General features: G+C 43.2%; 1 protein-coding gene across 1 annotated transcript; it reads right to left on the reverse strand.

Moving 5' to 3' along the window:
• Positions 1-27,843, reverse strand: LOC139478972 (uncharacterized). Its single transcript, XM_071261691.1, has 17 exons — positions 27,798-27,843; positions 24,511-24,617; positions 23,623-23,943; positions 18,898-19,018; positions 17,652-17,893; positions 16,923-17,071; positions 16,012-16,153; positions 15,410-15,489; positions 12,382-12,607; positions 11,517-11,668; positions 9,799-9,964; positions 8,986-9,156; positions 8,332-8,484; positions 7,133-7,223; positions 6,509-6,575; positions 4,096-4,137; positions 1-3,046 (listed from the first exon to the last, which is right to left on the reverse strand). Exons 2-17 carry the CDS (start codon positions 24,581-24,583, stop codon positions 2,231-2,233), a joined length of 3,012 nt encoding a protein of 1,003 aa, XP_071117792.1. The 5' UTR covers positions 24,584-24,617; positions 27,798-27,843; the 3' UTR covers positions 1-2,230.
• Positions 27,844-27,861: the final 18 nt, after the last annotated feature.

Raw genomic sequence — 27,861 nt, forward strand, 5'->3', positions numbered from 1 at the left:
GAAGAGACCCTTTTACGATATGTGCACAGAAATAAACACGTAGACAAATATGTTCACTTGAAGTGGACCAGCCACTGTGACAAAAGGGGAATCTGATTGATTAACTTTGGATTAATGCTGCTTTTCATGATTTCAGTTATATCACAGCGTAAACTTGATGAGGGACGAACGCCCGATGTGATGCAGGTCTTAGACGTTAACCACGAGCGAAATGATGCTGACAAACCACGAAACATAATCAAAGTGATTCTTGTATTCGAACCCACGAACACAGATTTCTGGCACGCATAAGGGACGCAACTCTACACAGTGACTAGCGTTGCCTCCTGGATAAACAGATATCCAGGTAAATAATGAAGAGTAAACAAGAACATTAGGAAACAAATATAAATATGCATGCGATCGTAAGATAATAGAAGTACATGTACATGGAGGTCACTTGGTTAACAAGAGAATTGTGACTATATTCAAGTATTATGAGGACAACAATAGATGACACGTCATTATTGCAATTATTTAGAACAAATGCCATTTAAAACAGAAAGACATGTCCAAATTCTGAGAAAGATTGACAATTGATCAGTATGCCTAATAAGTATTTTGTATGTGCGAGCGACGAAAGTCAGAATTATAGTGAGTGAGTGAGTGAGTTGGGTTTAATGCCGCCACAGTATTCCAGTTATATCACGGCGTGCCAGCTTAATGTGGGAGGAGAGCCTGAAGTGGTGCAGGTCTCAGACGTTTTCCACTTTGGTGAAACCCACGAGTACGGGTATGGTGCTGACAAACCTAGAAACATAATCGGGGTGAAGCGGGATTCGAACCCTCAATAATAGGTTTCTGACGTGCCCAAGGGACGCAACTCTGCACAGCGAATCCCGGCGCCCGATTCGACCCTGATACACATCTCAGAGGCCTTAACATACATTTTGTGGTGTCGACATTGTCAAGGTTTATATCTATGAGATCTGAACAGCCAAGGTTCAAACCATAAATCCTATGTGAGAGATCTAAACGCAGTCAAGCTTCATACTACAAGCCACAGCTAGGTGATCTGAACATAGTCAAGGTTCACAAAGTCATATGAAGGGGATTTGAACACCGTCAAGGTTCATAACGCAAGTCACATCAAGGAGATCTGAATATGGTCAAGGTTCATGCCATAGGTCATATCTAGGAGATATAACGGTCAAGGTTCATACTACAAGTCACATCAAGAAGATCTGAATATGGTCAAGGTTCATGCCATAGGTCATATCTAGGAGATATAACAGTCAAGGTTCATATCACATATCACATTAAGGAGATCTGAACAGTCAAGGTTCATACCACAAGTCATATCTACGGTTTTGTTAGTTTGTTGTTTGACGCCGCACTCAACAATATTCCAGCTATATGACGGCGGTCTGTAAATAATCGAGTCTGGGCCAGACAATCCAGTGATTAATATCATGAGCATCGATCCACGCAATTGGGATACGATCACAAGCATCAACAAAGTCAGCGAGCCTGACTACCCAATTCCGTTGGTAACCTCTTACGACAAGCATAGTCGCCTTTTACGGCAAGCGTGGGTTGCTGAAGACCTATTCTACCCCGGACCTTCACGGGTCTCATCTACGAGATCTGAACAGCCAAGGTTAATACCACAAGTCATATCAAGAAAATCTGATATGATCTGATCAAGAGATCTGAATATGGTCAAGGTTCATGCCTTCGGTCATATCTAGAAGATATAACTGCCAAGGTTCATACAACAAGTCATATCAAGGAGACCTGAACAGTCAAGGTTCAAACCACACATCATATCTTGGAGATCTGAACAGTCAAGGTTCATACCACAAGTCATATCAAGAAGATCTGAACAGTCAAAGTTAACACCACAAGTCATATTAAAGAGATCTGAACAGTCAATTTAGGTTCATACCACAAATATCATCTAGGAGATCTGAACACAGTAAAGGTTTATACCACAAGTCACATCAAGGACATCTGAACAGTCAAGGTTTACTCCACAAGTCACATCAAGTTAACCTGAACAGTCAAGCTTCATACCACAAGTCACATCAAGGAGATCTGAACAGTCAAGGTTCATGCCACAAGTAATATCTAGGAGATCTGAACACAGTAAAGGTTCATACCACAAGTCATATCTAGAAGATAAAACAGTCAAGGTTCATACCATGAGTCACATCTAGGAGATATGAACAGTCAAGGTTCACTCCACAAGTCACATCAAGTTAACCTGAACATAGTCAAGGTTGTCAGCACGAGTCTCCTGGGCACTAGCCGAGGACACGGACTGAACATATCCTGAGCTGGTGCTAGGGCCAACTACATCAGTACTCGAGACAGACACGTCACACCGGACATACTCAAGGTTCTCTCTGGGGTCATCAACGTCCCCAGGACTAATGTAGTCCAAATGAGCAAAGCTTTCTTCATCTTCCTTCCTTGTATCATTGTGCACCACGTTTCCCTCTCTTGCTACTTGGTCTGGGTATGCTACGTAACCGCCATTTTCAGTTACAGCGATGCTTTCGTGTTGGGATTGTCTGTTCTGTTCGTTGCGTGGCATCAAGTTTTGGGATGTCTCACCTGGCTTGCTGGGTGCCCCCAAGACTATATATTCTTCACCTGGTCGATCCAGTAACTGTGTCGACTTTACGCTGTCACTGATGCTACTCCGGGATGTTTTCGACCGGTGTATGGTCGAATCATACCCCGATGAAGGGTGTGACTCTGACTCTGACACTCCATCCTTTGTTTCGGCCCCAGCTGCTTGTTCTGGAACGCACGGCCTACACGGTTGACTGGTTGACCCTCCAACCTGGCATCCATCACTGGCGTGGCCAGAATCATTATCGGGTGATCCATGGGCGAAGGTCTGCTCGGGTTGCATACTGCACAGTTCAAGAAGGATGTCATCACCGGAGTGGTTGTCTGCCATAGTGGCTATACCATCCTGGTGTTGGGTAAGACTGGTCACGGGCGTCGGGTCAGCGGGTATGTCCTGAAAAGTTGGATTCTCTGAACCAATTCGATTCTGAAATTAATTGGAAGAACAAGATTTACAAATATAATGATTTGAAACTGTTTCCGTAATTGACCAGATATCTTCAGAATACAGCAACAGTGTATCTTTTAGCAAACACATCACTTTCAGTGGTGTTTTTAAAGATGAATGGTTGCCGAAACTGAGGGGGATTAGAGGTTCCATGTCTACGTGGACTTGAAGGTCGACTACAAAATCAGCATGGGTTAAAGCTAAAGTAGTAGAGATTCGCAGATATGTAAGGACCGATCTCGTCTAAAAAAACAGACATTTTTGAAGACAGGTTTTTGTACATGTATACTTTGCAGATATAATGTACATTTTGATTGAAAGCAAATGAAAACGATTAGAAAATCTAGGTAAGATAGGCTGGTATATTTTTTTAACAATAATTTGTTCCATGAAAAATACTTGACATTTTTGTTGTTGGATGGACACTGGAAGCCTTGAAAAAAAGTGTTGTGAGAAACAAAGAAAATACAGATCATGTCTTAAAGCAATGACCGAAAATAAATATGTTTTTTTATTATACAGGAAGTGGAATAATCCATGTGACTCTGAGTGGTTTGTTGTTCACACTACCAATCACTGGATGACGTCATCACGCCGGGGACCGCCTCCGTGGTCTAGTGGCAGAGCGACCGTCCGGAGAGCGGAAGGTCTGAGGTACGATCCCCGGCCGTGTCATACCAAAAGACGTTAAAAGATGGTACTTGTTGTTACCCTGTCTGGCGCTCGGTATTAAGGGGCTGAAACAAGGGCTGGTAGGCTCGGAGTCAGTATACTGTGCCTGAGTGGGATATTCATGTTAAACTGCTGCATGGTATCTCAGTGTGATAGCACTATAAATCGGCATCAGTCCGGACTAGCATCAGTCCGGACTAGTACAAGTACATATAAGTGAAATAATCTTGGACGCGACGTTACACCCTATTTCAGCTCGCCTCATAAGCCGCCGTCTCGCAACTGTCATATTCATGCATGTCACGAATAAACTTTATTCACTCTCACAGTTCACAAGATCCAGAATGTCGTCTTACCTCTTCAACACCACCCTGACCAGTGACGCAAGGCTCCAAATCCTAGAAACATGAAAAAATATTTTTGTACAAATAAGTTACATTATTTACCATTTTGGCGGAGCAACATAAGTCGTAGTTAAAAATATCATTTATCATGGACGGTACGATTTAGCTGATTATTCCTGCGTGAGAAGGTCACGAATAACGTTTTTCCTACAATTATAATATAATAAAGTTTCAACGACAGCACGCGTCAAATGCACACACCTCAATATGAGTGATTGAGTGAGTTTAACGCCGATTTTAACATTGTTCCAGTTATATCACGGCGTGTCAGCCTAATGTGGGAGGAAAGCCTGAAGTGATGCAGGTCTCAGACGTTTACCACTTCGGTAAAACCCACGAGCAAGGGTATGGTGCTGACAAACCTAGTAACATAATCGGGCCTTACCGGGATTCGAACCCACAATCATAGGTTTCTGGCGTGCCCAAGGGACGCAACTCTGCACAGCAAATCGCGGTGCCTTAGACGACTGGGCCACCCGTGCCCCCACCTCAATATGAGGCCACCTCTGGGCTGTTGCTACTTGGTTCACGGTAGAGCGAGCGAAGACTCCGAGGTATTGCGTTGTCTGGCCCCGTCACTTACTGGTAAGCAAGGATAAGTTGAGTTGTCACGTGACAATGAATCCCGTGTGCCTATGTATACGGTCCGCCACTTTCGTGTATCATTGTGAAGAAAGGGGTAGCGGGAGGTCCGCGACAACTAGTACGATGGATATGTGCGTGTTTTGTCTCAGCTAACCACGAAGTCTAGGGGTGAGTTCAATAGCACATAATAGTACGTGTCGATGACTGTCAAAACGGTGACAGCACTGGATGACATCGCGACTTTCTTTGGCTTATGAAACTACTCTCGCTTTCTCACGAGCAATACCTTCTGCTCTGAAGCGCCTTTTCTGTGGCAATGTTAGCTATTGACAATGCTTGAAACATATTTGTAATTATTTCTCCGTGTAGTGTATGACATCATAGGCCAATTTTCAAGTCCGAGAATGTATGATGTGCTCATGCTTACCTAGCTTTAAGATGTTTATTTGTAATTAACTCCTATCGACCTTAATGATACCATCACACCAAAGTAGTTCTATCCCGTTCTACCCCGTTCTAAACAAAATACTAGAACGGGCTGTGATCACGGTAGAACGCGTAGTTTGGCGTAAAATACGATGCTAGTTCGTTCATAAGCAGTCCTCAAAACGTCTATCTCGTTCTTATCTCGTTCTTAGCCAGTCTGCAGTCCGTTTGTATCCAGTTCAGATCTTATAAAAAGTGCCCGTTCACCTCATCCCGACAACGTTTCGAAGCAGTTCGAGCACGTCCATGAAGTTCGTAAAAAGACTGTCAATAGTTGCTACTACGTCCACTACGTTCATATACAGTTGGAGCCCGTTCAACATTTTCACGAACGTATTGAGAACAAGTTTGGTGTGATGGGGGTATTAGAGAAGTCTGGTATCGACTTGTCGCAGGGCCTCTTAATAGCCTTAACGTGCACTACATGCGTACATCCTCTCTAACTGTAACAAACCAAATATGTTTGCCCAAATTCTGTACCCCGCCTTCTTGTCTCAGACGCGCTCTGTGAGTTGGTTCAACCTGTCCTGGATTACCAGGAGTTGATAGCGATTCATCGTACCCCGACGGCGTGAGTGGTTCAACTTATCCTGGATTACCAGGAGTTGATAGCGATTCATCGTACCCCGACGGCGTTTGACGCTGCTTATAATGTCAGTCACTGTTTGTCCAGGCCAGATCATGTTCAAATAGTTAGAATTGCTGATTACGGCGTTAAACAACGAGCAAACACATGGACACTGTCATAAGCCACTCACGGCATTGAAAGTACTAAAATGTATAACGACAAATCGAATCATAATGCAATAAAACGTGCGTTTGATAAATACTGAAGGTCGCACAACAAGTCTAATGTTCCATGTTCCGTTAGCTGGAAGGGGGCAGCACATACTGGCAATGCTTTACTGTTACATTCAATAATATAGACGTATATATAGTACTTCTCACATCACCTACACGTGGTTCAAAGTTCAAACGTTACTTCAGCCACCACGTACCCTGAAGACCCGTGAAGATCCCGGGTAGAATAGGTCTTCAGCAACCCCTACTTGCCATAAAAGGCGACTATGCTTGTAAAGGGCGACTATGCTTGTCGTAAAAGGCGACTAACGGGATCGGGTGGTCTGGCTCACTGACTTGGTTGATACATGTCATCGATCCCAATTGCGTAGATCGATGCTCATGATGTCAATCACTGGATTGTCTGGTCCAGACTCGATTATTTCACAGACCGCCGTCATATAGCTGTGATATTGGTGCGGCGTTAAATAACAAACAAACAAACAAAACGTACCCTGAACATGCCGAGGTCAATGGGTATCTTCTTCAGTGGGTGTAGTCGTTTACGATGGTAGACAGCACTGGATTAAATAACAAAGACATGCTGTATAGTGAAACATCTACGGAATAGAAATCTGTAACATAACGGAGTACAAACACCTTGAGTTGAGTCGTGTTTACGTTATGGTATACAGAACTATGAAACTATACACTGAGCTACTCCACATGGTTATCTAAATACATAACACGTGGGGTCAGTGTTGGCTCAGTTGTGTAAGTGACGCAATTCACATGGCAGAGGTACGTCTTATAGGCGTGGCAAACCTACAATTGCAGGTTCGAATCTGAGATTCGCCTGGATCATTTTGACTTTTCAGCACCCTACCCTGTTCTTGGAGTTCACCAAAGTAATAACGTCTACGACCTGCATCACTTCGGGAATTTCTCCCACATTAATCTGACAAGCAGCGATATAACTCCCTCTCTTCCTTGCTCGCTCACTCATAATTCACGATGGCATCACGATGGGGAATTCACTGATATCCAACAACACATTCTGTGTCTTACTGCACATAATAAAGTACTGATAGTGTCGCTACGTTGAAACAGGACAGAATTACAATATAAATATCTTTACCATATAATTGCCACGATCGCGATGATTGCTAGTACCGTAGTCACGCCAACAATGGCACCGATGTCCTTATGTCCAGGGGCATCTTCAAGAACTGTGACGACAGAATGGCACATTTCAAATACTTCCATTAAACACACCCACACAAAGGTTACAATCTTCTCTTGGAAACTATCAGCAAAAGTGTTTTTATTTAATATCTTACGAAATTAGAGGTACCGTTTATGTCCAGGCAGAAATCTTATTGATATATTCGTCTGATGTCGGTACATCTTAGTGTTAAATAAGTACACTAAGTTACTCGTAGCGCTAGGATCGCTTTGTGGTACAAGAACCCAGTTTTATAAAGGACTCGTTGCCCAATTCCCATAGTTAAACACTTACGATAGTGACGGCACTACAGCCGCTATGTCCAGCTGGATCAAGATCGCTGGATCGGACATTGCGACGTTTACACGCAAAGCGATTTTAGAGAAAGGACTATATTGTTGTGTACGTCGTTATATAACCTTCAAACAATGCCGATTACTCTACACATTTGCCACTGATTTTTGCAACAATAATGATAATAACAGGAAGAAGAAGTCAATTTATAATACGCCTAAATATTGCTCAACGTGTATACACACAAATCATAATGCAGTGTTGGAGATGCGGTTTGCCTTGAACACTTATTACCAGACTGCAGACTTAAGTACATGTTTTAACTCCATAACATAGTGGCACGGGTGGCCCAGTCGTCTAAGGCGCCGCGATTCGCTGTGCAGAGTTGCGTCCCTTGGGCACGCCAGAAACCTATGACTGTGGGTTCGAATCTTCTTTCATCCCGATTATCTTTCTAGGTTTGTTAGCACCATACCTCGTGGGTTTTACCGAAGTGGTAAACGTCTGAGACCTGCACCACTTCGGGCTTTCCTCCCACATTAAGCTGACACGCCGTGATATGACTGGAATACCGTTCAAAGCGGCGTTAAACCCAACTCACTCACTCACTCTCTATATTATCAGGTAATGTTTTTAACATTCTTTAACCATCGACCGGAATGGAAAGATCACATACGTATATTCAGAAGATATTTCCTACTCTAAAATGTTGCTGTACACTCTACAATCGTCTAATGTTAAAAACAAACGTAACACAACACCGTGTCTTATCATTCTACTTCCCGTACCACACTGACTTCCCAAAGTCTCTCACGTACCTGACAGGTTTACCAGCTTGGGTGGGTGGCTGTAGGGCCCCACCCTTATTCTGCCCCTCACCCTCAGACAGACGCAGTACAGGGCGCGGCGGGTAAGCGTAGGAAGGATGATATCGGTTGTGTCGAATAGAGCAGGCGACGGTACAACCGCACCTGCAAAATATACATGCGAGTAATGTGTTTGTTTGTTGTTTAAGGCCGCACTCGGCAATATCCCAGTTATATGACGGCGGCTTGTAATTGATTAATACCATGAAAACACGTGACCAACCGAGTCACACGGGCTGACCACCCGGCGTGACCATCCATTAAGTCACCTCTTACGACCAGATAGATAGCTGGGCCCTATTCTAATCCGGAAAACCCATGAATGTAAGATTGTAGTAGATGCAGACCACATTATTTAGAAAATTGTGACCGAAAACCCCCAAAGCAATAACATTTGAAACACAATTATTGTAATTGTTTAGAACTTACAGCTCCCATTCGGAAGACATATTTTCAAACACAAAGACAATTTTAAAGACCTCAGAAAACAATTGACATATGAAGATGCTTAACAATGGTTTCGATACCATCAGTAAAGCTGCAATTAAAACTGTAAGCATTCAGCTTATCGTGAATACATGTATACAGTTCTAACAGTGCCTTTACCTTCGGTACAGTTGATGTCGGAGCATGACGTTGTGTTTATTGACTGGAGGGAGACTTCGTAGACGAGAGGACGTCCTTTGTTGATGGACACGTCACAGTAGCTAAACCCGAGTGGCAGCCATGTTGTACTTGCGTTTGACAACACGTCCATTGCTGGCGGGCTACCCGCCCCTGAAGCATGAACCGAAGACACATGTTCATAACATTACTGTGAAATGTTCAACTGACGTTTTCATCTTTTGGTATCTGATTTTGTTTGCATCGAAGCCAGCTGTTTTCCGACTACATCACGAAAACATAAAACATGAAACATACATTTCATCTCAACAATGTATTTTTTGTCGCATTTCTTCTTCTGTAAACAGCCTGAAGCATAATCTTATGCAATTATTGGGACAGATTATTTTTTTCGATGCCCCCCGTCCATAATAGAACCCACATTGCCAGAGTGAGGCACCTAATCGCCAGCACACAAAGTCAGCGATCTAACCCACTCGGCCAGCGGTTACATATATTACGATGACCTGTAGATTATTAAGGACAGGCAAACCAGTGGTTGATAGCATGAACAACGACCAACAACGTCGGGGTACAGCGACACACTGTGAGCCAGGTCACACAGTCACTGTGTCCACACGGCCCTCAGTAGTCTCCTCTTTCGACGCCTACGATGCACTCAGGGCCTCATCTGCCCTGGGATGTTCACAGGGTTCCCACATGAGGAAAACTACGACAATGGACGCCTGTATATTCTACACGATATGAAGCATGATGCATATGAGAGTGTAGAATCTAGATATGACAAGCAATTACCTCCATCTGTTTGAAAGATGCACTGATTCCATGTTGTTCCATCACTGACGTCATCCACGCTGGTAGACACGCCAAACCACGCCCCCTTTCTCAGGTCAGGGTCAAGGTCGTGCGTAACAATGTAGAAAGAAGCATTACCGTCAATGACTGCTGCGTGAACGTCATTCTGTCACAGAGGAATGGTTTTTATCATATATATATATTTCAGGCAATTCAGGAGATTTGCGGCGCATTAGTCGACTGGACCATCCTTTAAGTCAAGGACGACACAGTGTCGTAGCTATTCATTAGACTATATAACGTTTAGGGTAGTATAGTGGTCGAAGCGTTCACTTGTCATGCCGAAGACCCGGGTTCGATTCCCCACATGGGTAAAATATGTCCACAGCCGTGACGTCAATGAAATACTGATAAAAGCGTAAAGCCAATTTCAGTCACTAACTGTACTTGTGCGAGACATGCATAAGTACATTGTAACTAAAAGTAATCAGGTTATAAGCAACTTAGAAGGTTTGCAATATTCAACTATTACGCCCAAATCCCCAGCAACATCCCCCATAAGGGAGTACCGATAACTTGGACTCCAACCCTCATTTCGGGATAACAGCAAACGTTAAAGATCCATGGATCACATGTTCGGGGACAGTGTTGCGACCAACTTGCTCCTTACATTTCCTTGTTGTGGATCTTACTCAGTGAGTAATATTTTATGCCGCTTTCTGCAATATTTCAGCACTACTGCGGCGATAAAAAGAAATAGGCTCAAGAGAGAGAGAGAGAGAGAGAGAGAGAGAGAGAGAGAGAGAGAGAGAGAGAGAGAGAGAGAATACGAGCGGACCAATGCCTAGATACCATGCGGCTATTTAACATGGATACTGAAACACAGTTCACTTACTCCGAGCCGACCAGTCCTTGTTTTTTCCCCTTAATGCTTAGGGCCGGGCAGGGTATCAACAAGTACCATCTTATAACGTATTTTGTATGCGACGGCCAGGAGATCGAGTCACCCACATTGCGTTCTCCGCGCAGACGCTCTAACCACCAAACCACGGAGGAGGTCTCATCCGAACCGAACCCGGATCATAGACTTAGGCTACACCGACGCTCCAATATGGAACACTTACTTTTAACGTAGAAGAACAATCTTTTTCTGGGACATATTTTGACGTGTTGATATAAATGTGCTTTATCGGCATAATGCTCTGGCGGAGATGGGTTAAACAACGTCCTCCAGAATCTAGGTATCCTCGACCGTCCTAATATACCTCCATTCCAATTGAATAAAACTCAATTGCTTTTTGAGCTTCGTTTGGGATGTGACGTCATCATCTCCCTATCTTTCAACAGAATGTCTCTTAATGTGAGTATGGTTTTACGCCGTTTCATCACGGCGGGAGACACCGGAAATGGGCGTCAGGCATTGTACCCATGTGGGGAATCGAGCTCGGGTCTTCGGCGTGACGAGCGAACGCTTTAACCACGAGGCTACCCCACCGCCCCTTCTATATGTTATTTGTAAGCGAATGTTTTAGCATGTCATTAGAATCGGACTCAAAGAGATGAATGGGTCCAGGGTGTTTATGGTAATCAAATGGAACTATTATACCCTGGATAATCGAGGATGGACGCTAATACGTTCCGATGATATCGATCTAGAAATCTAGGAACACTAAACTGCGGCCTACGTTGTTAGGACAACAAGATGAACAGATGCCTACTCTGCATGTTATTTGTTGATTGGCATGAAGACCTTGACACCAAGTGACAAACACGTGATCCAGCCTGACGTTATGATTGGCTATCACCCACGTGACGTTGTAGCGGGAATCGTCTAGTTGTTCGACAGTCACGTAGAGAGGCCGTTGAGGGGCTGTAAATTCAAATCATAATGACAGTGTTATGTCACCCACCGAGAGTACATTTATAAAGAAATCATGCTAAGGAGCCAACCATTTAATTTTCTTGATTAACAAAATGATATTTCTGGTTCCGAAAGGAGGGGCTGAGTAATTATTCTTTCTCCTCTCTGCATTGTTTTGGATGACATCCAGCACGTGCACCGAACAAATGTGTGGTAAAACCAGAGTATTGTTTTGTTCTTTTCAGCGCATTCTGGAACAAATTATTCCAAAAACTAATTTTAACGCTCCCACACGAAATCGTAATTGGAAGCCCTTAATTATGCACAACGAAACCCATAAATCCGGCCGGTGCCGGAAGAACAGATTATCGGATGATGGATACGTACTGAAGTCACGTCATGAAGAGCAGTATTAAAAAGGTGGGTGTCCAGACGTATGAAGTGTCCCGTGAAGATCCGGGGTAGAATAGGTCTTCAGATACCCATGCTTGCCGTAAAGGGCGACTATACTCGTCGTAGGAGGCAACTGATGGGATCGGGTGGTCAGGTTCGATTTGGTTGATGCATGTCATCGTATTCCAATTGCGTGGATTGATGCTCATGATGTCAATAACTGGATTGTCTGGTCTAGACTTGATTATTTACAGACCGCAATCATATAGCTGTAATATTGCGGCGATAAACAAAAAAACCCAAACAATCAAACAGTATAAGTAATTTACCTTGTCCGATCTTTGGTATGCGGAGTGCACTCGGCTCTGACATCCCGACTCGTGTCCCTGCTTGCACTGTGACTGTGCAGTCTCCGGACCCAGAGGGGAGATCCAGTAGGTAGTGGAACTGATCTCCAGGGATGGAGGAGTTGCAGTAGGGGGAGGCGTTGTCGGGGAGATACAGACACACCTGATGATGAGTGATGTTGCCATTGCGGAGAGCTGGAGGAACCGCCTGGAAGAAATATGACCGACAACTTACGTTTCCTTTGTAGAAACAATAGTCACGCATCGAGAAATGTACATGTGGTCTGGATTAAGTCATGGAATACACAAAACACATTGATACGTCACAGCGGCTTCAGCGTCAATGATCATACACTGTTCGTACCAATATGCAGAATCACTACAGATGAACACCGTCTGTCATACTCACTTGCATATACGTTGACTTATTCACTGGAATGTTGTTCAAAGCTGCGTTAAACCCTACTCAGTCACTCACTCACTTGCTTGTATACCTACCGTCCGTCATACTCACTAGCCAGTACACCTATGTCATGAACACCGTCCGTCATACTCACTAGCCAGTACACCTCCACATGAACACCGTCTGTCATACTCAATAGCCAATACCCCGACAGATGAACACCGCCTGTCATACTCATTTGCCAATACCCCGACAGATGAACACCGCATGTCATACTCATTTGCCAATACATTGACTTATTCACTGGAATGTTGTTCAAAGCTGCGTTAAACCCTATTCAGTCACTCACTCACTTGCTTGTATACCTACCGTCATACTCACTAGCCAGTACACCTATGTCATGAACACCGTCTGTCATATTCACTTGCCAATACGCCGACAGATGAACACCGTATGTCATACGCACTTGCCAATACACCGACAGATGAACACCGTCTGTCATACTCACTTGCCAAAACACCGACAGATGAACACCGTGTGTCATACTCACTTGCCAATACACCGACAGATGAACACCGTCTGTCATACTCATTTGCCAATACACCGACAGATGAACACCGTCCGTCATACTCACTTGCCAATACACCGAAAGATGAACACCGTATGTTATACTCACTTGCCAATACACCGGCAGATGAACACCGTCCGTCATACTCACTTGCCAATACACCGAAAGATGAACACCGTATGTTATACTCACTTGCCAATACACCGACAGATGAACACCGTCTGTCATACTCACTTGCCAGTACATCGAAAAATGAACACGGTCTGTCATACTCACTTGCCAATACGCCGACACATGCACACCGTCTGTCATTCTAACTTGCCAATACACCGACACATGCACACCGTCTGTCATACTAACTTGCCAATACACCTACACCTGAACACCGTATGTCACACTCATACAGATGACTTGCCAATACACCGACAGATGAACACCGTCTGTCATACTCACTTGCCAGCACATCGAAAAATGAACACCGTGTGTCATACTCACTTGCCAGTACATCGAAAAATGAACACGGTCTGTCATACTCACTTGCCAATACGCCGACATATGCACACCGTCTGTCATTCTAACTTGCCAATACACCGACAGATGAACACCGCCTGTCATACTAACTTGCCAATACACCTACACCTGAACACCGTATGTCACACTCACTTGCCAATACACCGACACATGCACACTGTCTGTCATACTAACTTGCCAATACACCGACACATGAACACCGTATGTCACACTCACTTGCCAATACACCGACAGATGAACACCGCCTGTCTTACTAACTTGCCAATATACCGACAGATGAACACCGCCTGTCTTACTAACTTGCCAGTACACTTACACATGAACATCACCTGTCATACTCACTTGCCACATCTTCCCTAGGCAAGAGTGTTAACTGACTTTAAAAGTCCAGTTTCCACCCTTGCCGAACTAGGCTGGAATTCCTGGGCTCGATCGTAGCGCCACCAGTGGCTATTACGAGTTATGTCCCTTCTAAGCCTCTCCTATTGACCAATCAGATTCCCACCTCTCGTATCACTTGTACTTGCTTCAAACAAAATGGCGGCGCTCAGCAAAACGATCTGATCGATTATCAATATCTATATTGTTATAAAACGGGTCTTACACCGCGAAGTGCATCAAATCATGTGAGCACCTTGATTAAAAACATGAACAGATTTGCAAAGTATATGTTGACGCCGAGTTGGCGGTGCACATGCTTTGCAAATCCTGCAATCGACCGAAATCTGCATGACAGTTTACGAACAGGATTTCGCTGTCGTTGCGCGATTTTGATTGGACTATGCATGGACTTGTTAGTTCAGCCAAAATGTAACTCCATAATACCAGCGTAGTTCGGCAAGAGTGGAAACTGGACTTTAATAGTGACTTAACTCCCTTGCCTCGGGAAAATGTACTTGCCAATACATGGACATATTCACTCGAATGCTCTTCAAAGCTGCGTTAAACACAACTCACTAGCCAGTACACCTCCACATGAACACCGTCCGTCATACTCACTTCGTACATCGAAAAATGAACACCGTCTGCCATACTCACGTGCCAATACACCTACACATGAACACCGTCTGCGCGCCATACTCACTTGCCTATACACCTACACATGAACACCGTCTGCGCGCCATACTCACTTGCCTATACACCTACACATGAACACCGTGTGTCATACTCACTTTACCCGTGACTCCGGAGTAGAATAGGTCTTCAGCAACCCATACTTGCCTTAAAAGGCGACTATGCTTGTCGTAAAAGGCGACTAACGGGATCGGGTGGTCTGGCTCGCTGACTTGGTTGATACATGTCATCGATTCCAATTGCGTAGATCGATCCTCATGATGTCAATCACTGGATTGTCTGGCCCAGACTCGATTATTTTACAGATCGCCGTCATATAGCTGGAATATTGCTTATTGCGGCGTTAAAAAACAAAAAAAAACAAAAAAAAACAATATATTAATCATACTCACTTGCCAGTACACCGACAAATGGACACCGTCTGTCATACTCACTTGCCAATACACCGACAGATGAACACCGTCTTCCCAACGTGTGTACATCCCTGGGCTAAGTCCTGGTGGGACACCCGGTGCTGAGAATTAATGGAAAACGACAATAATTTGTAGTAAAATATATTCAATAGACTACACGAGTCCTTGCAAGATATATCGCAATGTCATTTAATGCTGATAGAATACCTATGCACATGAAAACTATATCTGTTGAAACATTTCAGTTAATCTTAAAATCCATTCGTAAGAGGTTCATGATCAGATGATCGCTGTGATGACACAATATAGCAAAACCTCGTTAATTCGAACGCCGTTATTCCGGAAAGCCCGTATTATGGATGATTACTGTTAGGAACGTTTCTGTACGATCAAAGACATATTGCTATGTATCCGTCATTCGTTAATTAGCATATTTTTTAATCCGGACATTCGTTAATCCGGACGATGTAAGATGTAACGGAAGATTATCGCAGTTCGCTGAATGTTTTACATCGTCGTTACGGCAGCATCCTCTATACATCGCAGGGGAACACATCACTGAGAAATATATTTATCTGGTTGCCCATTCGTGTTAATATCCAACCCCATGTGTCGAGGTTTACCTGTTTCCAGTGTAGTTTTACTGATGTAGGTTGGATTGCTCCAATAGGGACTCGATCTCGGTTTAGCTCGAACTTCAGCGAGGTATGTCGTTGCCGGTCTCAACCGGGCTACCTTCAAGCTGTTGACTGTGCTGGTAAATACCTGGGAGAGTTAGAACATGCCAATTGCTTACAGCCATCATGTGAATCTATTACATATGCTGGACAAGCAGTCACGGTTTGGCATATTGAAATCGATTCAGAGGTAACACAAAATAGTAAGTCCATAAAATCAAGAGTTTGTGATCCTGTAGGTAGGTAGGGCCCAATTGTGTAAGGCGCCGTATTTATTTGTGCAGAGTTACGTCCCTTATGCGTTCCAGGAATCAATAACCATAAGTTCGAATTCCCGATTGGGCCTATATATAATCACTGGTTTGTCAGCATTCCGTCTGTGATAATGGTGGGTCTGCCTCGTTGTGGCCTCGATCCCCGTCATCACTGATGCTAAACGGTATGGATAAAATAATGTTAAAAGCGACGTTTGTCGGCACCTAAAAGTTAAATCATCATAGAGGTTTTAGCAAGTTTAAGCAGTTTGCTGTTTGCTGTTTGTTGTTTGTTGTTTGCTTGTTTGTTGTTTAACGCCGCACTCAGCAGTATTCCAGCTATATGACGGCGGTCTGTAAATAATCGAGTCTGGACCAGACAATCCAGTGTTTGACATCATGAGCATCGATCCACGCAATTGGGATACGATGACGTGCGTCAACCAAGTCAATGAGCCTGACCACCCGACTCCGTTAGTCGCCTCTTGCGATAGTCATAGTCGCTATTTACAGCAAGAATGGGTTGCTGGAGACCTATTCTACCCCGGATCTTCACGGGTCAATAAGTTTTCACTACATATTCCAATGTAAGACGTGACCTACCTCACGGTATCCCATCTCACTCTGGGTGACCACCACACTGTATACAGGGTCAGCCCTTGAGATGTATACTGGCGCGTCCCACAGGAAGGTTATACTGGTGGACGTGACGTTCGGGCCCACCTTAAGCCCTGTTACGGCACTGTATTGCACTGTGAACACAAACTAACTAGGTACTGTAATTTGTTAGAACCTATGGCAGACTGGGTTTGCTGTCAAACAAAATATGCCACGATTATACACACTCTCGAAGATTGATATGGGACACGGAAAAATGTTTATTATATTTACAGTTTTAAAGGAAAATAAATTTTGAGATGCAGCTTTTGTTTGAACCACAATATTCTTCACTTCGACACCCAGATACCTTGGTGTCTTGACAACTGGTTGGTCGTGTGTACAGTGAGAGGATTGTTCAATCCTGACTACAGTTGGTACCATTTGTATGTGTACGATGCACAAAAGACAATGACACATTTCATAATTTTTAGCCCTTCCAAACTGTAGTTTATCACTTATTGGGTATTACAACAACCAGACATTCAAATCAAATTTCATTAATTCATTAAAAAAGATTTAAACAAAAACCCGCCAACTGGATCTGTCTTCAGCGCGATTAAAATAACATTACCTTTATAGAAACCCAAAGGAGCTTTTATTTATTCTGTTAAAAATCATAGTTCATAAGAACATGATCTGAGTGATGTTGCGGTCGTGAGTACGGCAACTAACCTATACTGGGCCCTGTGTAGACCGATGTCGCATAGGAAGTCGTCCCGTAGTTGTTGACGCCTTCCACGTTTACCCTGTACACCTGACGCTCCATCATCTCAGTGGTGCAGAGAAACAACATCACCCCGTGTCCCGGGGGTGACCGGTCGGGGGACGGGCGACATGTACTGCTGTTGGTCGTGTTGCCAGGTAGGGGAGGACTGTCTCCTGTACATGCCAGCGGGTCGTCTGTTGGTATGTAACTAGAAGAAAATGAAAATCCCTCGTTTCGTGTATTATTCTAGCAATGGTACAGCGGAAGACACCAAAACACACACTGTGGCCATATGGGGAATCCGACGAGAGTCTTCAGCGTTACGATCCGACACTTTATCCTCAATGTTACGTCCATAGGCAGATCCAGAGGGAGGTTTCAGGGGGTCCGAAACCACCCCCAACCCCCTCACACACCCAACCCCCCACCCCCAACCTTTTGGGAACCAATTATAATATGTTGTTGGCAGTAAAATCTGAGAGATTTTGATATTTTGGACCCCTCCCTTTTAAAAATGCTGGATCCGCCCTTGACGTCAACACCTTTCGGACAGGTTTCTTACGTTTATATCGAAGTACACCGGATGAGATGAAACGCCATCTCCATCACCCCACTTCCGCCTATGCATGAATATGGCACAAAACATCGTAAGCAAAGATATATATAGAAGGTGGGGCTTGGGGTACTGATATGGTTGCATAGTCAAATTCATACTGAGACCGTGTCATTGAAATACAGCCGGTTGTTGGAGTGTCAAATTTCAATGATGTCATGTTTCTTCTGTGATAGTCATAAAGGCATTCAGTTAAATGGTTTTAATCCGAACGACAGGTTCCTGTAGAAAGAATATGAAGGTTATGAAGCTATCTCACAGATATGGTCAAACGTCAAAGAATCGATCATCATTATCAATGTTACTATCACACATTCTTCTCCTTTCCGTTCATTTATTGTTCATTAAAATGTTCAAGGAACCTATTCCGAGACGAATTAATTATCCTACAAAATGTCACGGGTTGTTTTTTTGTACTTCACGACTAAAGAGTACATGTGCCTCTTCTCACAGGGATCCGTAACATTTCAACAATGTAGTGGCAATGTAAATTATTTGTTTCCTAATATGGGAAAGGCAATTATTTCTGGAACTCCCAACTAGTGGGGGTTATTAAAAACGAAAAAAGATCCCTTATTGTGCCCGCCACAGGTACCTACTCCTCAATGCAGTAGGTGACGTTCCAGTTAGTGTACTGCCCCGTGTCGTTGGTGGTCAAGAAGCAGTTGAGGTTGATGCCGTCGGTGGAGGCGCAGGTGATGTTCACCGGTTTAGGTGGGTCTGTGTACGGGATAGTGATAGTTATTTATCCATTCATATTACAAGAGTGAGTGTGTGAGTTGCGTTTAACGCCGTTTTGAACGGTATTCCAGTTACATTAGTGTCAGTTTGGTGTGGGGGAAAGCCCCAAGAAATTTTACATTTTTTAGGAACTCACGGGCACGGACATAGAGCATCTCCCCGAGGCAAGAGACTTAGGTGACTTTAAAAGTCCAGTTTCCACCCTTGCCGAACTAAGCTGGAATTCCTGGGCTCGATCGTAGCGCCACCAGTGGCTATTACGAGTTATGTCCATTCTATGCCTCTCCTATTGACCAATCAGATTCAACCTCTCGTATCACTTGCATTTGCTTCAAACAAAACGGTGGTGCCAGGTCAAGACGATCTGATCGATAATCAAGATCTATATTGTGATAAAACGAGTCTTCCATCGCGAAGTGCATCAAATCACGCGAGCGCCTTGATTAAAAACATGAAAAAGATTTAGAAAATATCTGTTGACAACGAGTTGGCGGTGCACATACTTCGCAAATCCTGCAGTCGACCGAAATCTGCATGACACTTAACGAACCGGATTTCGATTTCGGTGCGCGATTTTGATTGGACTATGCATAGACTCGTTAGTCCAGCCAAAATGTAACTCCATAATACCAGCCTAGTTCGGCAAGGATGGAAACTGGACTTATATTATATAGTCAGTTCACTCACTTGCCTCGGGAAGATGGGACATAGAGTTGACAGATTTCGAAAAAGACTGTTTATGACTCTGTTGACCAAATACATGACGTATTTAGGAAGGCTGCAAAAACAACTTTCGGACAGCAGGTATCAAACTTTCGGTCTAAGCGACTGGTTCAGACGATAGTGTTTCATCAGTAGAACCAAATATCACCTGGCAAAGACTGCTTTCCACGGGCATAAAAGTATCGGCAATACACAAGGTTCATTAAATGTCAATAAATCTTACAAGAAACCTGTAATGACATATGATAATCTGCATACTAATATCCTTCAAATTACATTAATCGAGTAGAAAATTCATGATTCAAAATCATCATTTTGGAAGATGTTACTTAATAAAGAGGGGGCACGGGTGACCCAGTCGTCTAAAGCGCCGCGATTCACTATGCAGAGTTGCGACCCTTTGGCACGCCAGAAAGCAATGATTGTGGGTTCGAATCCCGGTTCGCCCCGATTATGTTTCTAGGTATGTCAGCACCATACACGTGCTCGTGTGTTTCACCGAAGTGGTAAACGTCTGAGACCTACATCACTTCGGGCTTTCCTCCCACATTAAGCTGACACGCCGCGATATAACTGGAATACTGTTAAAAGCGGCGTTAAAACCCAACTCACTCACGTAATAAAGGACGAAAGTCTGGTATGCCATCTTTAGAAATACTTTATAGTTATTTAAAAAGCTAAATGATAATATGCCTGGGTCAATGTCTGATGATCTCTCTGACCACGAGTTTATTGGCATAGCTTTTACTCGTTGCGATGACAGACTTAAAAGAATCGCTGAAAAGCAGAAAGGCATCTGGACCAGATAATATCATAAATGAATGCTTAAAAAAATATTCGTCTATGATGATGCCTGTGTAGTGTATATAAATAATTGTTTAGCCTATCATTCGGGCATGGTATATTTTCTGAGTAGTGGTTATTTTTAAACCAATATATAAAGGTCAAGGTGATAAAAAAAAGAACCAGAAAATTATAGATCTATTAATCTTATAACTTGTCTTGGAAAACGTTACTCTTGCATATTGAGCAATAGAATATATGAGTTTTTAGATCCAAGTTGGTTCCAGAAAGGATTAATCTTCAAGTGGTCATATGCTTTCGATTAACTACCTAATAGACTTACGTAAATCAAGACAGAAAAAAATGTTTTATAGATTAAAAAATAACCCCTTTGATAGCGTTTGGAGAAATGAAACTACCAGCACAATGTATTGGTGGGAAATACATTCAAATTATTAGATCTGTGTAAATAGAATTAAGTCATGTGTTTCCAGTGCAGCGAATTATTCATAATCCTTTCCATGATTAGATGGTGTAAGGCAAGGTAAAACACTTCCGCCAGTTTTGTTTTCTTTGTATGTAAGTGGTATAGAATTGTTTATCAGATAACGGATGAGTAGGTGTATTCATAGATACAGAATTTTGTAATCTCATGCTTGATGTGACCCGTGTCATGTTTGTACGGCTGTGTGCTGAAACGACGTTCTCCGAGACTTACAGACGTAACTAAATGTTTCTGACTAATATTGCAAATCTTGAAAACTTAAAAATAACACTTCTAAACAACTATATTAATATCTGGTAGTAATCCTGGGGATAAATTGGCATTATATTTTACAAAAGTAATTATTTAAATGTTTCTACATTACCAAGTCTATGCATTTGATTTACGGCAAGGCCGTAAGTTAAATCTATCACTGAAATGATAACGATTTCCGTTTGATGCAAAGGTAAAATCGATTCTTCTAAATGGGTGTGAAATTTTGGGTTTTCAAAACACGAAGGAAACAGATGATATTTATATTACATTTTTTGAAAGACTTTAAAGAAAAGCACGCCTCTGTTGATGCTATATGTCGAATCCGGTGGAATACCTTCACATATTTCGGTTAAAGCAAGAGTGATTAGCTTTTAGGTCAAGATAATTTAAGGCAAAAGTGTCCTCTATTCTTTGATATTTTATCGACAAAGATATAATTGTTAAGTCTAAATGTTTTAAACAGTTATCATGTATACAGACAATTTTAAATAATTCTGGACTATCTTGTGTATGGCTTACGCAGAATTTCATTTCTCCTCTCTAATTAAAAAATTTCCCATGACATAAACCGGCAACAATGGGAGGTGGATACTCCAATTTCCCCCAAAAGATGCCACTTACCATATATTCTAAAACGAACTTAAACTTGAAATCTCTCACAAAACTCCCTCTACATTTGACTTTACGTCTTCACTATTTGGGGACTTCCTATCACCGCTTACCAGTTGAGTGAGTATGGTTTTACGCCGCTTTTAGCAATATTTCAGCAAACCACGTCTTCGGCGTGACGAGCGAACGCTTTAACCACTACCAGTTGAAGTTGAGAGATATCCGATATTGGAGATGAAAATCATTGCATTTTTCTGTGTTCAACTTCCGAAATTTTAATTCTGAACGAAGGAAAGTCTTCCTAATTAGCTTGACCGAAAATTTTAGTTTTTTTTAATATCTTTTGTTTATGTTAAAAGCTTGGAATCATGAAAAAAGTATGCTAATTCTGAAATATCATCATGAAATGTTTAAAATCTTCAACAACAACAACAACATTCTCGCTCTCGTTACTATTAACCACCAAACAACAACAACAACAACATTCTCGCTCTCGTTACTGTTAACCACCAAACAACAACAACAACAACAACAACAACAACATTCTCGCTCTCGTTACTATTAACCACCAAACAACAACAACAACATTCTCGCTCTCGTTACTGTTAACCACCAAACAACAACAACAACAACAACAACATTCTCGCTCTCGTTACTGTTAACCACCAAACAACAACAACAACATTCTCGCTCTCGTTACTGTTAACCACCAAACAACAACAACAACAACAACATTCTCGCTCTCGTTACTATTAACCACCAAACAACAACAACAACAACATTCTCGCTCTCGTTACTGTTAACCACCAAACAACAACAACAACAACAACAACATTCTCGCTCTCGTTACTATTAACCACCAAACAACAACAACAACATTCTCGCTCTCGTTACTGTTAACCACCAAACAACAACAACAACAACATTCTCGCTCTCGTTACTATTAACCACCAAACAACAACAACAACAACAACAACATTCTCGCTCTCGTTACTATTAACCCTCAACCGCCATCACCATTGCTCCAGTCCCTAACCCGACATCCACTGCCATCACTTACCTCACCGTTTACCCGTGAAGATCCGGGTTACAATAGGTCTTCGGGGCGGTCGGGTAGCCTAGCGGTTAAAGCGTTCGCTCGTCACGCCGAAGACCCGGGTTCGATTCCTGACATGGGTACAATGTGTGAAGCCCATTTCTGGTGTCCCCTCGCCATGATATTGCTGGAATATTGCTAAAAGCGGCGTAAAACCGTACTCACTCACTACAATAGGTCTTCAGCAGCCCATGCTTGTAACAGGCGTCTATGCCTGTCGCAAGAGGCGACTAACGGGTGGTCAGGCTCGCTGACTTGGTTGATGCATGTCATCGTAAGCCCATTGTCTAGATCGATGCTCATAATTGTAATCACTGGATTGTCTGGTGAAGACTCGATTATTTACAGACCGCCGTCATATCGCTGGCATATTGCTGAGTGTGGCGTAAAACAACAAACAAACAAATCCTATCACCGTTAATCTCTCATCACCACCACTAATCTTCTCATGAGTTAACCCCCCCTGCCACCTTCACTATCGCACCTTCCAGTACTATCTCTGTCGTCACCAAAAGCAACATGCACACGATGAAAGTTGATTTAAGCCAGATCTGTAACACCATGAAACGTAAGGATCTGTAACATTATTGAAACATATATGTCTGCACGTACCGCCATATCTGAGCGTGACCGCGGCTATCCTCGGATGGAAGGGATTCCGTTCGGTCATAGATGGGCAACTGTTGACACAACATTGCCCGAAAAACGTCCCTGGCGCCATTTTGGTTACCGTGAGCTGTGCTGTGACGTCATCACACTTAATTACGTCATGACGTTGACGGTCGTTCAGTGCGATAACGAGACTGCTTGAATTATACACTGATGACGTCACCCTACATATGAGATTCACTGTCCTACCAACTGGGATGTAATAATAGTCGGCAGAAAACGTTGCGGCGCCATCAACCGTCATATGTGGAGGTGACGGCGAAGCTGAAAAATTCAGTTGAAGAATAGAAACTGTTATGGTGTGTGATAAAAGAAGACATTTTGTTACTACAAGTGTTCTCTAATTTAACCGCCTCCGTCTAGTAGGTAGAGCGTCCGTCCGCCCGCAGAGCAGAAGGTCGCTGGTTCGATCCCCTGGTCGCTTCATATGGCACTTGTTGTTACCCTGGTACGTAGATAACGTCAAGAATCACTTCTGTATGCACACACACACACACACACACACTGACACACACACACACGGACACACACACACACACAGTGAGTGTGAGTGAGTGAATGATTGAGTGTGTGTTTGAGAGTGTGTGTGAATGTGTATGTGTGTGTTTGTGTGGACGCAACTCTTCACAGCGAATTGCGGCGCCTTAGACGACTGGGCCACCCTTGCCCCCCGAAGCGTGATTGAGTGAGTGACTGAGTGAGTGAGTGGATGTAAATCTGTGTAGGTCTATGTGCATGTTGGTGTGTATTAACATTCGTTTGTCAAGGGGACTGAAATCATTTCAATTATTTCACAAGGCTGTCTTCAGTATTATTGAATGTATTACTCACAGTTATCGACCGCCTCTGTAATGCCGAACAGTGGCAACACCAGACAGAGCAGCGTGATGCGTGACGGCGTCATGGTGTCACGTATGTCACGTATGCAGCTCACACATCTGAAGATAACAGTGATATCATGCAATATAATAGTGAACCGGGTTAACATACATTCAACAATAGTTTCGTAATATCAGGGCGTGGCAGGTTGATATGCGTGCGCATAGTGATGCAGGCCCTAGACGTGAACCACACTGATGACTGAAGATGAGCACAGGCATTAATAATAATAATAATAATAATAATAATAATAATAATAAGTGCATTTATAATGCCCCAGATTCCATTCACCAAGTGGATGTTCATAGCGCTACACTATTATTACCCCGGTCAATGGATCAGTGAGCACTCGATTTTCATTCTCATCTCCCTAGGGAGTATACAACCCAAGCTGTCTGTGAGGCGCTAGAAGGCTAACAGCCATCTCATCCTACCGGGTACCCACTCACTGCTGGGTGAACAGAGGCTCATTTCGAACAAAGTCACTTGCCTAAGGAGACACCACATGTGGTACATGTGCTTCAGTGTGGGGCAGGACAGAAGCCCTAGAAACTCTCAGGAGTCAAGCTGCTTAACGTGGTCACCCATCCAACTACTCTCCGAGACCGACGTTGCTTAACTTCACCTTGCGTTGTGCACAGGACCACGTGCCACCACATGCCACGTATTGTGCTGATGATCAATAATCATAATCATATCGTATTTAGTACTTGAACACACGATCACAGGAGGAGTCTGGTTCGCCTGAGATACGCAGTTCTGCACTGTAAGAGTGAGTGAGTATGGTTTTACGCCGCTTTTAGCAATATTCCAGCAATATCACGGGCGACACCAGAAATGGGCTAACACATCGTATCCATGTGGGGATTCGAACTCGGGTCTTTGGTATGACGAGTGAACGCTTAAACATGTAGGCTACCCGACCGCCCCTGCACAGTAAGCGTGTGTCAGAATGATGGATCTTACTATAGGCAACAAATTGTTGTGTAAACAGCATTGAATCATTGACAACAAAGGTGTTACTTGATATACATCATTTAACCATTGAACGTAAGAACAAAAGGGTCATATCACTAATCGGTTGGCCGCCAAGGAGACACAAGAAGACGTGGACATACGATATACTTTCCGAAATTTAGGTTAAATTGCTCTCGCTAAAGGTAGGCATGAAACAGTAACCAAATCTCGGAGAGGATATCGTATGACCACGAGGCACGTATCTGCTCGGGTTGTCCGTTCATAGTTAGATATGCGACTCCTGCTGAAAATAACGAGATACTGTATAGTTTTTTCAGCGTGAAGTGAGGGCAATGATTTTTTGTGTGTATTTGTTTGTTGTTGCCGTACTCAGCAATATTCCAGCTATATGACGGCAGTCTGTAAATAATCGAGTCTGGACCAGACAAGCCAGTGGTTGACTTTATCAACATCGATCCACGTAATTGGGATACGACGACATGCATCAACCAGGTCAGCGAGCAACCACCCGATCCCGTTAGTCGCCTCTTATTAAGAGAATTTACTTTCTCTTGTGTGCTTTCATTGGAGTATGAACGTTCATAGAACGAAGGCCAAACTGTATGGACGTCGGAGCTCACTGAGATACCATGCCACAGTTTAACATGAATACCCCACTCAGACACAGTATTCTGACTCCAAGGCGACCAGTCCTTGTTTTAGCCCCTTAATGCCGAGCGCCCGAAAGGATAACAAGTACCATCTTTTAACGTCTTTTGGTATGACGCAGTCGGGGATCGAACTCCGGACCCTCCGCTCTCCGGGCGGACGCTCTACCACTAGACCACGGAGGCGGTCGCGTCGTAATAGATGTACAATGTACATCGAGTGCAGAAATGGCCGACAAGAACAATGGGCATGCACTCTCAGACTTTTCCCATCGAAACCGAAACGACTCCTCTCTTAGTATTCGTGCAGGGGAATTCTCAGGGGTGTCCCAGGAATGTGGAAGTAGTAATTAAGTCAGTGTTTACGTCATTTCAAGAATACGGTCTCGTAAAAAACGTATGAATGTCTAAATGTGTCATGTCACGGGCCTTTTTTATTGCAGTGAACTTAAGACTTCGACGGAACTATTGTCAATACACGAGTTACCTCCCCGCAAATTGCCTCCCTTTATCGTAAATGTCTAGCCCGTACACAAACTGCTGCCTTCCGTTTTATATGTGTATGTGTGATGGTACCTATACAGGTATACACAGTATATGTACAAAAAAATACATATGTATTATCCATATAGTAAATTATATGTGTATAAGTCCAAAACAAGGAAAAACAGACGCTGAATGTGGGTGAATGAACAGAACACAAATTGATACGGACATTAACATACATTTATAAGTGTATATGTACTGACATATATACAAGTATATTCATGATGTCATGAACGGCAACAGGTGGAATGAGACGTAAAAGAACATGGAAAATATGTGTGGGTATATGATTGCATTATACAGCTATACCAGTCATGATGAACTGGAAATGGAAGCCACACCGGACCCCCCCTTTAAGATGTATATGCATATGGGGAACATTGTCATTAAGTTTTATATATGAATGAGTAGGTTTGTTTGTTTGTTTGTTGTTAAACGCCGCAATCATCAACATTCCACCTATATGGTGGCGGTCTGTAAGTAATCGAGGCTGGATCAGACAAGCCAGTGATTGACATCATGATCATCGATCCACGCAATTGGGATCGATGGCATACATCAACCAAGTCAGCGAGCCTGACCACCTGATCCCGTTAGTCGCCTCTTACGACAAACATAGTCGACTTTTACAGCAAGCGTGGGTTGCTGAAGACCTTTTCTACACCGGGCCTTCACGGGCTAAATGAGTAGGTCAAGTATAAAGTGCTGTTTGATACATTAGTAATACAAACAAGGAACAGGATGAAAACTATGACTGTGGTATGACGAGAAAGGTAGGACAAGTTTGAGTACCTGTGTGTTAAACAATTCTCATGGAAAAAAGTCCCCAGGGGATTCCGGGTGAGAAATGGCTCCCAGTAACATTTGCCGGTCGTACGTAGGGATGGTCAGACTCGGTGATTTGGTAGATTGTCATCTACCCTAACGGTGTGGACCGTTGTGGACAATATGTCCTTAGATTGACTGGTCCAGAAGCGATTATTTACAGGCCGACGTCATATAGCAGGGATATTGCTAAGAGTGGCTTTAAACAACAAACAAACATGACAAAAAGTGACAAATATTTACCTGCGTCAAGTAGGTCGCAATATGGACGGCTGGATTGGACGTATCATCACCGGGAAATGACACT

The sequence above is a fragment of the Haliotis cracherodii genome, unplaced genomic scaffold (genome assembly GCF_022045235.1).
Source record: "Haliotis cracherodii isolate W230 unplaced genomic scaffold, xgHalCrac1.p SCAF_4, whole genome shotgun sequence".
NCBI lineage: Eukaryota > Metazoa > Mollusca > Gastropoda > Lepetellida > Haliotidae > Haliotis > Haliotis cracherodii.

What these genes read in the sequence shown, in the direction of transcription:
- LOC139478972 (XM_071261691.1), bottom strand. Translation starts at nt 24,583, where the DNA reads ATGACGCCGTCACGCATCACGCTGCTCTGTCTGGTGTTGCCACTGTTC. An exon ending in CAAGCTGGTAAACCTGTCAG is followed by an intron (nt 7,224 to 8,331) that starts GTACGTGAGAGA and finishes CTGTCGTCACAG; the next exon opens with TTCTTGAAGATGCCCCTGGA. An exon ending in TTGACCTCGGCATGTTCAGG is followed by an intron (nt 4,138 to 6,508) that starts GTACGTTTTGTT and finishes TCATGTTTCTAG; the next exon opens with GATTTGGAGCCTTGCGTCAC.